Below are 12,932 nucleotides of genomic sequence, written 5' to 3'. Positions count from 1 at the left end.
CCGGTGCTGCCCTCCCACCGCTGCTGGTGCAGCCCTGCCCGCGTCCCGCTGCACTGCCCTCATGTGCTGCCTGCCTGCCCTGTCCTTCGTGCCCGGGGCCACGGGCTGGCTCTCCGTGCTGCTGCCTGCCCCTGCACACACACACACAGACAGACAGACAGATAGACACGCACACAAACACACGCACACAAACACACACGAACACACAAACAAACAAACACACACACACACACATACACACACACACACGTGCACCTGGTCCCACACACATCGGGGCTTGGGGATGCTGAGGATGGACTTGCCAGGGCAGGGCAGGGCTGGGCTCCTTCCCAGGTCACAAGGGCTACAGTCAGGCAGGGGTGGGCTTGGGCCCCATGATAGCCCAGGGAGAGGAGGCAACAGGACATTAAGGGAAAATCAGTATCTGGAAAATAAGCAAGATGACTGGCATCGCCGGCTTCTCCCTGTCCTGTCAGTGGGGAAACTGAGGTACAGGGCAGCCTGACCCCATGCACAGCTGCCAGCTTCCACACGGGCATTGGAGCCAGAGAAGCCCTCGTGTGGGGCTTCACCCCAAAGGGGGGCACCCCTCCTGAAGGGCACAGGTGTGGCACCCAAAGGAGATGGCTGGGACACAGGAGGGGGGGCTGGAGGGGCCCTCGGGGAGCTTCCTGGAGACCCGCAGGGATCAGCACCTGCAAATGCTCTGAAAAACCACATTCCAGCGCCACACATGCCTGGTGACACAGATGCACAGCAGTGACACCGGGGTCTGTGGCAGCAGGCATGGTGTCACATGGTGCGGCTCCGTGGGAGAAGAGGCAGCCGGATGAAGGATGGGTGAAGGGCAGAGCTGTAAGGGAGCTGGGACATCTCTGTGCTGACCCAAATCCAGTAAGGGTTTGATGGTTGGGTAAAGCTCAGTTCTGAAGGGAGAGCCACCAAGTCAGCTGAAGATAACTTCTAGTGAAACAAAAATAACAATCACTTCGCAGCTTTGATGAGGTGGCTTTAAACGTGCCACGGCCATGAGGGAGGGTTACACAGGCTGCCTGAGGATCTGGCTCTCGACTCTCTGCTAAGAGGGTGTTTTGAGTAAACATAGACACATTGCCAGCCGAAATGTCAGAAGCCATCTGATCAGACACTCGAGCATCTTCCTTGGCATTTATGGCTAATCTGCTAATTAGTCGAGAAAAGCGGTCTCCTCCTTAGATGTGAGGGAGCAGCAGCTGGGAACGGCACTAAGATAAAACAGATTAACTCTGCCCCATCCGCGGGACTCACATCTGCCAGCACAGCAGACAGGTCCAAGCGTTTCCCTGACTCCCTCCGGGCAGTGGGGCAGGAAGCAGCAAGCCCTCCAGAGGGGCAGGAGGCGTGCAAGCCTGGCACAGCCCTGGCTCCTGGCGCTCGTTTGGATGCAAGGCAGGTGTCTGTGCGCCAGGCAGGCTGCTCAAGTCCTGTCTGGTTGCATGGGCAACACACCGCACCTCTCACTTGGGTAAAATTTCTCAACATTTGTGCTGTTACTCTTTAACTGACAGTGCAGAGTGCTGTGTCCAGCTGGAGCTCACCGCGCAAACACCGACACGGGAAGAGCGCAGGACAGGGAGTGCTCAGGACACGTGTGAGCTCTCAAGGCGAGAGCCCAGCCCGTCACAGGAACAGCCCTTCTCTCCAGCCCAGAATTACTGACCAGACCTGTTCCAGGACGGAAACTACTGCACAAGAGATGGTCCATCCTTTGCCTCACTTAGCAGAGTTTAGGACGAGTCTTTTTGAGGCTGCAGTTCCAGCCAGTTTATTAAAGGACGGAAAAAAAAATAGCAAAAAACTTCACAGAAAAGAAACAGAACCTTGATCTATTTTGGATGCGAAAAGAGGTTAGTATTTGGATAATAACCTCCCCTTGGATCAGGGTCCATTTACAGTCACACAAGGAACAAACAGTGCAGCAGGAGGGCCGGAAGAGCAGAGCTTCAGCCAGCAGCCGCAACCCCACCACCAATGCTTACAGGGTGACCTCCAGTGGGACGAGTGAGACATGACAAATTTCCGAGTTACATGAAGTAACATCTTTATTTTAAAACCATCTTTGTGCATTATCAAGGAGCAGAAAGGGGAACGAACAGGATCCTTTGGAGCTTCCCATTACCACCACCCCAGGACAGCTGCAGAGCCACAGGATTTCAGGCTGGTTACAACACGAGTCGACTGCTGCCTGTTTGGAGAGAGATCCACAACCACCAGCTCTGCTGAGCCAAGGAGGTACCTGCACATGATGCCACACAGAGCTGCATCCTGGCAGTCCTACATTCCACCCCCCCGACAGGCTCAGCAGGACTCTTCAGGCACAGAAATGGCTGGCCCAGCCCTGTGCCCTGCTGTCTGTATGTTCATGAGCCAGGGCGGTGCTGGCAGCTTCCCAGGGATTCCACATCAGGTCCTGTCTCCCCTTTGTACTGGTCAGAGCAACCTGCACCTGGCACACAGACACGTGTCTGTCCCACTGCCCAGGCTGCTGCACGGCCAGGCACCTGAAACCTCACTGTTGGTTGGTGTGCTGACAGCACACCGACAGTTCTTGCTCAAGAAGAGGCAATTCCCATCTTCCGCGATCCCCTAAGAAGTACAGCCCGGCAGCCTCTGGCAAGGGAACTTGTCAAAACCCATTTTCAGACAGCCAGGATCACGCCCAGTTGTAACAGTCCGCTCCTCCTGCCCTCCCCTCAGACCTGTGTGAGCCCCGTGTTCAGCAACAGCTGTGCAGCCGCAGCCCCGGGCTGGTTTCTGCAGCTCCCCTGAACCACGCGGAGCCGCCGCCTCAGGGCCCGCCCGTCACTCCCCCGGTGGAGCGAGGGTGCTTCCCCGTGCTGGCAGCTCCCCGGCCTCCGCCCTGCTTCCTCTTCATCTGGCCCTGCGATTCTGCTTTCAGTGCCTCAGTCCAGAAGGCATCGAAAGATCCTGGGGCCTGGTACCCCGGCTCCTGGGGATCCAGGGCATCTTTGCTCAGCAGGACACAAATGGCAGGAATGTTCCTCTTCACTGTCAAGGCATCGAGGCCTGCCTCAGGCACAATGGGCTCCCAGATTTCTTCGATCTGTCTGAAGAGCACTTTGGTGATCTGGTGCAGCTCCTTCAGCCTTCGTTTCATGATTTCCACGCAGGTGATGGTCTTGCTGACGGCCTTGCCTGAGCCAGTGAATAGAATCTGCCTCACCGAGTCCTGCTCCATCTTGCTCATGGCATAGCCCATCAGATTCCTAATTTTGCTCCCGTCCTTCACCTTCATTTCAATAATATCAGCGGGCAGGTCAGTGAAAGGAAGAGGACAAGGTCTCTCCACAATTTTGGTCTTCTTATAGTTCTCCATTCTGCAATACTGAAAAGGAAAACAGACCCATGAACACCCAGCTGTAAAGAAACTCTCACCACAGTTAGCTACAGTCTTTCCTTTGAAAGGCACTCTGAACTGTCAGGGTTGGGAATCCTGGAAAGGCATAACCAAAAGATTAGCCCAGTCCTCATAAGGACATACCTACACTACGAATGTTACCACAGGGCAGCCTGAGCCTTGGCAGGCAGGCTGTGAAAAAAACAGCTTTAGTGTTGTGCGCCTAAGCAGGGTGACATGAAAAACACTGCTGTATCTCAAGAGAATGCAGAACAAACAAGTGAAAAGGGGTGACTAAGAACAGAACTTGGGGATGCTGGCCACAGCTGCACCAGAAAATGCTCAGGATAAATTCAAGCAGAGTTTATGTGCAGGACCTCGTGTACAAATACAGCTCATGGGGACCTGGCCAGCCCAGCTGAGGGTAAAACACTGCGTGTCACAAGAGAGATGGCAAGCCAAGGATTGCAGGAATAAAAAAAGCTTTCCTCGAGTAAAAGACAGAAAGGCCAAGTCTCACATCTGCCACCTCAGCCAAGGCAGGTGCCATCCTGACCTAAGTCTGCTTGACCCTGTGCAGGGCACTCCACGTCCCCACGCACAGCTCAAGGTGCAGAAGGTCGCAGTACTTTGTTTCCCGCAGGGTCCTGAGTCCCGCTGCACCCAGACCCTGCACCCCGCACCCCATCCTCCTCAGGGACACGGCAGCGCGGAGACCCCGCTCCGAACCCTGGGAGTACACGAGGCCCTCACCCCCACACGGCCACCGCCGCATCGGTGCCGGAGGGCCCGTGGGGAGCCAGGCCGCCGCGGTGGGATGCGGGAATGCCGGGGTGGGAGTGAGGGATGCCCCGGTGTGGGGTGCGGAACCCCCGCTCACCTGCGGCCGCCTCAGCGCGCCCTTCGACACAAGATGGCGGCCGGCGCCGGGCGCGCGCAAGCGCGAGGCGGATGGGGGGGGCTCGATACCGGGGCCACGCCCATCAGCCACATGACCGGGTGTGCCCGTAGTGGGCGGGGCAAACGGCGGGCCCGCCCACAGGGCGGCCCCGGGGCTTCCCCGCTCCCGCAGGCACATCCCGCTCTCCCGGCACCGGGCACAGCATTCCTGTGTGCTCCCACGGGCACATCCCGCTCTCCCGGCACCGGGCACAGCATTCCTGTGTGCTCCCACGGGCACATCCCGCTCTCCCGGCACCGGGCACAGCATTCCTGTGTGCTCCCACGGGCACATCCCGCTCTCCCGGCACCGGGCACAGCATTCCTGTGTGCTCCCACGGGCGCATCCCGCTCTCCCGGCACCGGGCACAGCATTCCTGTGTGCTCCCACGGGCGCATCCCGCTCTCCCGGCACCAGGCACTGACACAGTGTCTCTGTGCGCTCCCACGGGCACATCCCGCTCTCCTGGCACCGGGGATGGACGCAGAGTCCCTGTGCGCTCCCACGGAAGGCCGAATGCCAGCTCCCACCCTTACCTGAGCTCCCCAGGCAGCTGCAGGGAGCAGGTTTTTTTAAAAAACAGCGAGGTTGCTGATCAGGGAGAGTTCAGGGACCGGCAAGCTCTTCAGGGATTCCTGTGGGGATTCTGCCCCGTTCCTGCAGGACTCCCAAGTCACACTCAGCTGGGCAGTGTCTCACCAACCTGAAGGGCTTGAGACCCTTGCAAAAGCATGGCCTTGGAAACTCCATGTTACAGCCAGACCAAGCAAGGCATGGCTTGTGCCTCTCACTGGAAAGGGAAAGAGCCAGCACGGGCCTTTTCTTGCAGCAGCCTCAGGAAAGCAGAGGCGGGATAAAGGCAAAAGCTACTCCTTCTGTCAGCACAGAGATGGGAGAACTTCAAGGCAGAAAAGATCCACAAGACCAGATTCCCCTGAGCATGGGCAACTCACACGAACAGGAGTATGGGGCAGTCTACAAGAGTGTGGGACTGGAAGGAATTTACCCACCCTTGGCCCAAGGCTGAAAGGAACCACTGGCCATCTCCTGGAGGCTGCCAAGAGATCACTGCCTGGGGAAAAATCCCCAGTCTGTGCCAGGAGCACTCCTCACACCCAGGGAGAGACAGACAACGCAGTTAGTGTTTCAGGACTTTACTACAGCCCACAAGGAAGCACAGAAATCGCGTTTTTGAAATACGTTAAAACGAACATGCATTTCAGAGAAGTGCAAGATTTGCAAACGGTGGCAGATTAAGGAGAGTGTGGCTTTGACTGGGGGCTGGCAAGGCTCTGTACAGAGCTGGGTGCCCCAGGATCCTTCCTTGTCACTTCAGCATGCTCGTGCCAAGCGGGAAGGGGCTGGGACCAGCAGGATGCAAGCTGTGCCACAGGAGCCCTGGGCATGCTGTGCTCTCAGCTCTGCCATCACTCTGCCACAGGTTTTGCCTGCTTGGCCACTTCCAGACGTGTCAGGATTTCATTCCATTGCACAAACTGCTTGGAGAGAAGCAGGGTCTGGACATGATACTTAAGGAAAGTAATGTGGAAACTGCGAGGAAGAAACCCAGGTCAAAGCATCCTGACAGCACCATTACACCCCTGACTCCCTGGGAGAGCACAGGGCACCAGGCTGCTGAAAGCCTATATGGATGCAATCCACCCAGTGGCTGAGCCACTGCACAGCACCATACACCCACGGGAGTCCAGGAGGCACTTGTGAACACCACATACCACTGCCATGCAAGGGCTTTCTACAGAGTTTCCCTACCCACTGTGGCTCAGTGGGATGTGGGATGTGCCTCAGCACTGGGATCCTACGCAGCCAAGACAGGGACACAGGTGTCACCACATCAGAAAGGCTGTTAAACCCCCGGCTGGAGATGCAACAGGATCAGCCAGGGGAAGGGGTCAGTTCAGGTGTTCCAAGCCCAAAGTTCAAAGGATACCATTTTGTTGTAATCCTCAAGGAGTGTCTTGACGCTGTCAGTGAGATCATGACGCTTCTCCTGCGAACAAAGGAGTCACGGTGCATGAGCAAAAATAAGGTGAAGACATTTCTCCCTTCCCAGTCCATGACAGCATGGCAGGAAACTCATCCAAGGCCAGCACTCAGTGCTCAGGCCCTGGCTGTGGGTGCTCACTGCAGCTGGACTGGTCCCATGAGGCAGCAAAGCCCCCAGGCTTGCACTGCTGCCTGCCTCTCCTCAGTATCCAGGATTTGCTTGCTCCAGAACTGAAACTCACAGCAAAATGCTGAAACAGACCATTAGGAACTGCCCAGGCTACTCACTGCCAGCTCCAAGAGTGCTCATACAGGGAGAGAAAGGGTGAAGGGACAGGGTGACAGTGTCAACAACATTGCAGAGAGTAGGACACAGGAGGAGAGCAATGCCTCACTTCAGTGTCTCTGTAAAAGGGGGAATTCAAGATGGTTGAACCTACTGTCACTTACTAGGTGTCACTGAAAGCTGTTTTGAGTGGGGTTATGGTGGGCAAATTTCCAACTTGGACTCAATTCACAGAAATCCTGGCTCCTTTTCCCCCTTGGAGTACTTAAAACTTCTTTAAGACCATAGTTTGAAAATTCAGATTGCAAAAAATGCCATAAATGAGCAATTCAATCAAATACAAATACAGGAGTGTCAGTACAGCCAGTGGCAAAAGGTTCCTAGGCCCTTCTAGTCAGTACTGATAAGAATATTGACGGTACCTGCTGCTGTATGTGGATCTGTGAGAGCCGCTGCAGTTTGGCTGCGTGGTCAGGAACCGCTGGAAGCACAGAGGAGAAATCACTTTGGGTTGTTTTACAGCACATGGGAACAGCTCCCAAAGTACAGCCCAGTCCTCCTCCATGAGCACAGCATGGCAGAACTCCACTCACTGAGTGCAAGTGTCACACAGGATTGAAAAAACCTACTTAACTACGCTATGAGCTCAGGGATGCCCACAGTGAGGGCTAATCAAGAACTACATCACAGCAAACCACCTGCCAGGAGCAGAGATGTGCTGGATGTGAAAGAGCTCACAGGAAGGAATGACCTGCCAGGCTCCACCCTCTCTGCCATGGTGCTCTCCCTAGGCTGCTCCACAAGCTCTATCACCTCCTTGTCCCTGCAAGGGAGGCTGGAGCAGCATGAGGAAGGGGCAGACCAAGTTTGCACTCAGTTTATTCTCACCCCACTAAGCTGTCCTCTTCTCCAGTCCCAGGCTGAAGACAAAACAAAGAAAGCAGGACAGGCCACAGCTCAGCAGGTGGCATCTGCAGCTCCAGCTTGCAGAACATGCATACCTTGGATACTGGGGCTGTCCAGGATGGGCTGGAGGGTCTTCACCTGCTCCAGAAGGGCTGCACGGGCAGGAATGGCCTGTTCCTCTGGTTGGGGGGGACAAGGAGCAACATCAGTAAACACAAAACACTGCTCTGGCTCTTCACAAATAGTGGTAATTTTTCCAGCTGATCTGCCTTTACAGAAAGGAATTAGTTCATTATTTTATTTACATTTTTGTGCTGCTCATCCCTGGGTATTGATTCACACCAATTTCATGCCGGAGAATCTCCACCAAGTTTTAATGAGAGGACAAGGAGTATGGGTACAAATTGAAACAGAGGAAATTTAGGCTGGGTATTAGGAAGAAATTCTTTACTGTGAGTGTGGTGAGGCACTGGCACAGGTTGCCCAGGAGGCTGTGGATGCTCCATCCCTGGCAGTGCTCAGGGCCAGGCTGGATGGGGCTCTGAGCAACCTGGGATAGCTGGGGAGGTGTCCCTGCCCACGGCAGGGTGGGTTGGGACTGGATGGTCCTTAACCTCCCTTCCAGCCCCTTAACATTCCATGACTCTATGGAATTCCATTCACAGATTGCACCATTGCAGCTTGATCGAATTCCTCAGGTAAAGAAAGGACAAGGCTAGGGAATGTCAAAATACACCCAAATGTCTTCTGATTTTGTCCCAGCCTGGAGAATACTGGAAGTGGGGTGAGGAAACCATTCTAGCTCCAGCTTTTCTTACCAGCCTTTGATTAATTTGGGGCTACAGTGAGTGATCAATACGGGAGAGATCAGAGCTGATAAAAATACAGTGTGGCTGTGCACAAGGGAGAACTGAGGGTGGCAGACATCCTTGTACAAACCCCTCTCTGACACCTCCTTGGAGCATGCTGTGCCACATCTTTACAACTGAAGAAAAGAAATCCATCCTGACCCATCTTAGGTAAAGGACACTTTTTTTTTTTTGCAGTGCTACAAAAGCCTCCTGTTTACTCTCATTTTTTCATGCCATACCTGCCAAGATGAACTGCAGCTTCATAGTGTCTGGAACAGCCATCCTGTCAATGTACTGGGGGTCAAGGTATTTTATTACATCTTCAACTGGAGGGATGAACAGGTTTGGACACAAAAATTAGGGGAGATGTTATGGCATTCACAAGAGCAGCTTCCCCTCCCTCTACGTATCAGATTACTGTGCAAACACTGCTCACTGGGCCACCTTTTTTTTTCTCCCAAATTAATTAATTTCTATGTCACTTTGGAGCTCTGTGACCAAGAACTGACAAATGGCTCAAGCCAGGAAACACTGCTTTAGGGACAACAGGAAATCTTGCTTTTTGTCTGGACAACAATTATCAAAGGTGAGTGAAATCTGCTTTCTCCCATCCTCAGGACAAAACCAGCCAACAGGCCCCCATCTGGTCCTTAAAATCATCCACAAATGCAATTTATTCTGTGATACTGAGCAGCCACTGCAGAGTTGGACCACAGCGACCCTCCCTGCCCCTCCCGTGACAACACAGAGCAAAACCTGGCCAGCATGCAGCTCTGCACGATAAAGCACCACCCAGTTTGGAGGCAGCTCCCCAGTTCTGCCCACTGAGTGTGAACTTTATTGCTCCCACTACATACAGAGGGCAGAGCTACTTCAGCATGTCCAAGAAGTCCAAATGTGCAGGAATTCATTCAAGAAGCTCATGCTCCAAGAGCCTTCAAGGACTGCCCTTCAGCCAGAGCAGATCCCGGCACTGACATGGGCAGATGGAAATTGAGCAAATAAGAGCCTCCAGCTGCCCGTTTCCCATCTCTGACTGCTGAGCTGGAGGATCGCGAGCACAAAAACCTCTCCCAGTTACTTATTTCTGTGCCAAACAAACTGAGATAAAGGCCCAAAACAAGCAGATTGCGGATGGTACTTTTGTTTATAGCAGCGAAACGCTTTGGAGCTCCCCCGTCCCGCCCTCTGCGATCCTTCCCGCTCCGCAAGAGCCGCTCACTTTTCTTAAAAAGGATTTTGATCCTCTCCCTCTTCCCGGCGATACTGTTCAGCGCCACCTGCACCTTCACCAGCTCGTCCGCCACCTGCAAAGGCACAGAGGGAGGGGACGGCCCTGTCAGGCCCCGCCGGGCAGCAGCACCCTAGGCCGCGCCGGCCCGTCCCAAACGGCCCCGGGCCGCCCTCCGCAGCTCCCCCCCGAGCACCCTTCGCGGCGCGCAGCCCCCGCCGCCGAGGCCGACGCGCTGCTCCAGCTCCTCCAGCCGCCACTGCAGCCGCCGCAGCTCCGCAGCGCCCGCCGCCATCTTCGTGCCGGGCGGAAGCGGCCGCGCCTCACTTCCGGCGCTCCCGGCGGTTGCCATGGCGGCGCGTTGCTAAGGACCGCGGTTGCCATGGAGGCGGGAGGGGAGGCCGCGTCTGGCGGAGCGGGGCCCTCTCGGCGGACGCGGCGCGGTCGATGGCGATTTGCACTGCAGAGGGAGGCGTGCAGCCCTCCCGCCGCCTGGGAGGGCAGTCGATGGCCGCTTCATTCCTGCGTGGTCCTCCAGGAAAGAGGCGCTGGGATATATTAAAAGGAATTGATGTAGCGATCCGTGTGGATGCAGGCCCTTTGAAATCCGGGAAGCTGCCGCTGGCTTTCCCCCAGGCCTCTGTCTGCCCGCGTTCACCTTTCTCTTATCGACTGCCACAGGTGACACTCGCGAAGAAGAGAAGCACTAATGAATGGTGCAGCCAACCCCAGCCATGCTGGCACTCACAATTACACGGATTTCTGACAGGGATGAAACTAATTCATAGTAGCAGCATCTGCCACAGAAAAAGTCCAGAGGGTTTCCCAACCACAGAGCAAGAAGTATCCTAGGGAAGACTGTGGCCAGCAGGTCAAAGGAGGTGACCCTGCCCCTCTGCTCAGCCCTGGTGAGGGCACATCGAGAGTGCCCTGTCCCCTTCTGGGCTCCTCAGGAAAGGGAAAATAAGAAGATACCAGAGAGGCCACAAGGATGATCTGGGGTCTGGAGTATCTCTTTTCTGAGGAGAGACTGTGGGAGCTGGGCCTGTTCAGTCTGGAGAAAAGACTGAGGGGATCTCATAAATGTATATAAATGTATCAAAGGCTGGTGTCAGAGGGAATGGTGCCAGACTCTTTCCAGTGGTGCCCTGTGACAGGATGAGGAGCAATAGCCATAAGCTAAAACAGAAGGAAGGACTTCATTATCCTGAGGGTGACAGACCACTGGAATGGCTGACTAGGGAGGTTGCAGAGTTTCCCTCTCTGCAGATATTCCAACCCCACCTGGATGTGTTCCTGTGTCACCTGCTCCAGGTGACCCTGCCTTGGCAGGGGGGTGGTCTCCAGGGGTCCCTTGCAGCCCTGATGATTCTGTGACTCTGTGAATTTTCAAAGCACATTCTGATATCATTCTCTGTATCCCAGGGCTCAGCCCCATCATGTACAAATTTCCTCAGCAGTGCCAGGGTGAACACGGGCCTGGGTATTGCACTGCCATAGCCCAGCCACCAGGGAACACCATGTCAAGGTTCCAAGCCACTCTTTAGATAAAACCCATCAGCCAACAGCAGGTATTTTGCTAACATCGCTGATAATGTGGGCTGCATGGCTTTGGGGAACCCTCCCATTGCCCTCTGCTGAAAGCTAAACCCACTGTGCCCTGAAAAATCATTGTCCTTACAGGTGCATTCCTACTGAGCATGGTACAGGATGCAAGCGGGAGCTGTGGGGTGGCCCAGTGCCCCAGCAGCCCTCACGCCCCCCCAGAGCCCCCGCAGGAGCTGTGCAGAGCGCTCAGGCAGCAGGAGAAGGCTGAGGCTTCGTGTGCGCTGCCTTTTCTTCCCAGGGATCGATGCCTTCTCTCTCTTCAGAGGGCGAGGAGCTGAGCTTTGTTCCACAAAGGTGACAAACAGAAATGGCTTCATTAGCAGGAGTGCCCGGGGGCTGCAACAGGGCCGGGGGCTGCAGGGGGGCAGGGCTGGGCACACAGCCATGGCCTCTGCTTCTCTAAGCTATGGCCTGTGCTCAGAGGGAACCAGCCCTGCCGTGGCCTGGGCCCAGCATGATGGCCAATGCCCCAAACACATAAATGCCTGTCCTAGAGGGTCCCAGACCACCCAGCACCCTGAGCTGAGGCACTCAGGCAGCACTGGGATGGGCTTTGGGACTGTCCCCATCCACCCTTCAGAGTTCCATCCAGTCTGCAAGCCTTTGAGTTCCATCCAGAGTTCCATCCTTTGCAACACCTTGTGACGGTGTTTGCAGGGGTCCCAGGATGAGGGAAGAGACAAGAATGTTGACTCTATGTTTCAGAAGGCTTGATTTATTATTTTATGATATATATTATATTAAAACTATACTAAATGAATAGAAGAAAGTATTTCATCAGAAGGCTAGCTAAGAATAGAAAAAGAATGGAATGAAAACAAAAGCTTATGTCTCGGACAGAGAGGCCGAGCCAGCTGACTGTGATTGACCATTAATTAGAAACAACTATATGAGACCAATCACAGATCCTGTTGCATTCCACAGCAGCAGAAAATTATTGTTTACATTTTGTTCTTGAGGCTTCTCAGCTTCTCAGGAGAAAAAAAAATCCTAAGGAAAGGATTTTTCAGCAAATATCATAGAAAATATCAGATATTTTCAGAAAATATCATGATATTTTTCAGAAAATATCATAGCTACAGAAGGGAGCTGCAGCTGCAGCACTGATTGCCCACAGCCCAGCACATGCAGCCTGCTCCCTGCTCGTTGGGAATGAGAGCAGGCCTTTGGCCACATCCCCATCCCTGCAGCCTGCAGGGGCACACTGGTTCAACCACTTGCCCCGGGCCCAGCGCTGCAGCTGGATTCAATGCTCCATCGGCTGGGCTGGGTTGTCCCCTCATCCTCCACCTTCTCTCTCGTGCTCAATTACAGTCCCTGCAGGACACGGGGAAGCAGGCATCAATCAGGGCTGGTTGCTCAGGTGACAGCAGCTGTGTCCCCGAGCTCCCCAGGGAGCACGGAAGCGCACATCACCCTCTGAGCCCGGTAATGAGTGGGGACGCGGGCCCGCATGTGCCCTGCCGGCTCCCTGGGGCTGCGCTGCTCGATGAGCCGCGGCCAGCGCTTCAGAGCAGTGCAAAGGGACACGAGACCTCAATTAAGGCTGCATCAATCCCGCTCCAGCTCTGCTTGGTACACTCACAAACAGCCCACACACACACGCACACACCCCTTGTTGTGCATGAACCTTCCTCCATCCCCGGTGGCCGGAACACGGGGATGGACTCGCCAGACCATCCTCCTCTGCAGGGGTTCTGTGTCACCCC

The 12,932-nt window shown here is 54.9% G+C and overlaps 2 protein-coding genes across 3 annotated transcripts; both read right to left on the bottom strand.

The window, feature by feature from the left end:
- Nucleotides 1-2,078: 2,078 nt before the first annotated feature.
- Nucleotides 2,079-5,088, bottom strand: RPP25L (ribonuclease P/MRP subunit p25 like). 2 transcript variants are annotated; one of them, XM_058824049.1, is made up of 2 exons: nt 4,874-5,088; nt 2,079-3,385 (listed from the first exon to the last, which is right to left on the bottom strand). In XM_058824049.1, the coding sequence occupies exon 2, from the start codon at nt 3,374-3,376 to the stop codon at nt 2,828-2,830; it is 549 nt and encodes a 182-aa protein (XP_058680032.1). In that variant the 5' UTR covers nt 3,377-3,385; nt 4,874-5,088; the 3' UTR covers nt 2,079-2,827. The 2 variants fall into 2 exon arrangements, with proteins under 2 accessions (XP_058680032.1, XP_058680030.1); XM_058824047.1 differs by lacking the exon at nt 4,874-5,088 and adding an exon at nt 4,278-4,318.
- Nucleotides 5,089-5,475: 387 nt separating this feature from the next.
- Nucleotides 5,476-9,967, bottom strand: DCTN3 (dynactin subunit 3). Its single transcript, XM_058824016.1, has 7 exons — nt 9,812-9,967; nt 9,607-9,691; nt 8,624-8,710; nt 7,629-7,712; nt 7,050-7,108; nt 6,286-6,345; nt 5,476-5,854 (listed from the first exon to the last, which is right to left on the bottom strand). The coding sequence occupies exons 1-7, from the start codon at nt 9,965-9,967 to the stop codon at nt 5,765-5,767; spliced, it is 621 nt and encodes a 206-aa protein (XP_058679999.1). The 3' UTR covers nt 5,476-5,764.
- Between the last annotated feature and the right edge of the window lie 2,965 nt (nt 9,968-12,932).

This window comes from Ammospiza caudacuta, chromosome Z, assembly GCF_027887145.1.
Source record: "Ammospiza caudacuta isolate bAmmCau1 chromosome Z, bAmmCau1.pri, whole genome shotgun sequence".
NCBI classification, from domain to species: domain Eukaryota; kingdom Metazoa; phylum Chordata; class Aves; order Passeriformes; family Passerellidae; genus Ammospiza; species Ammospiza caudacuta.
The sequence above is the reverse complement of the archived record's forward strand: the minus strand, read 5'-3'. Positions and strand labels throughout refer to the sequence as shown.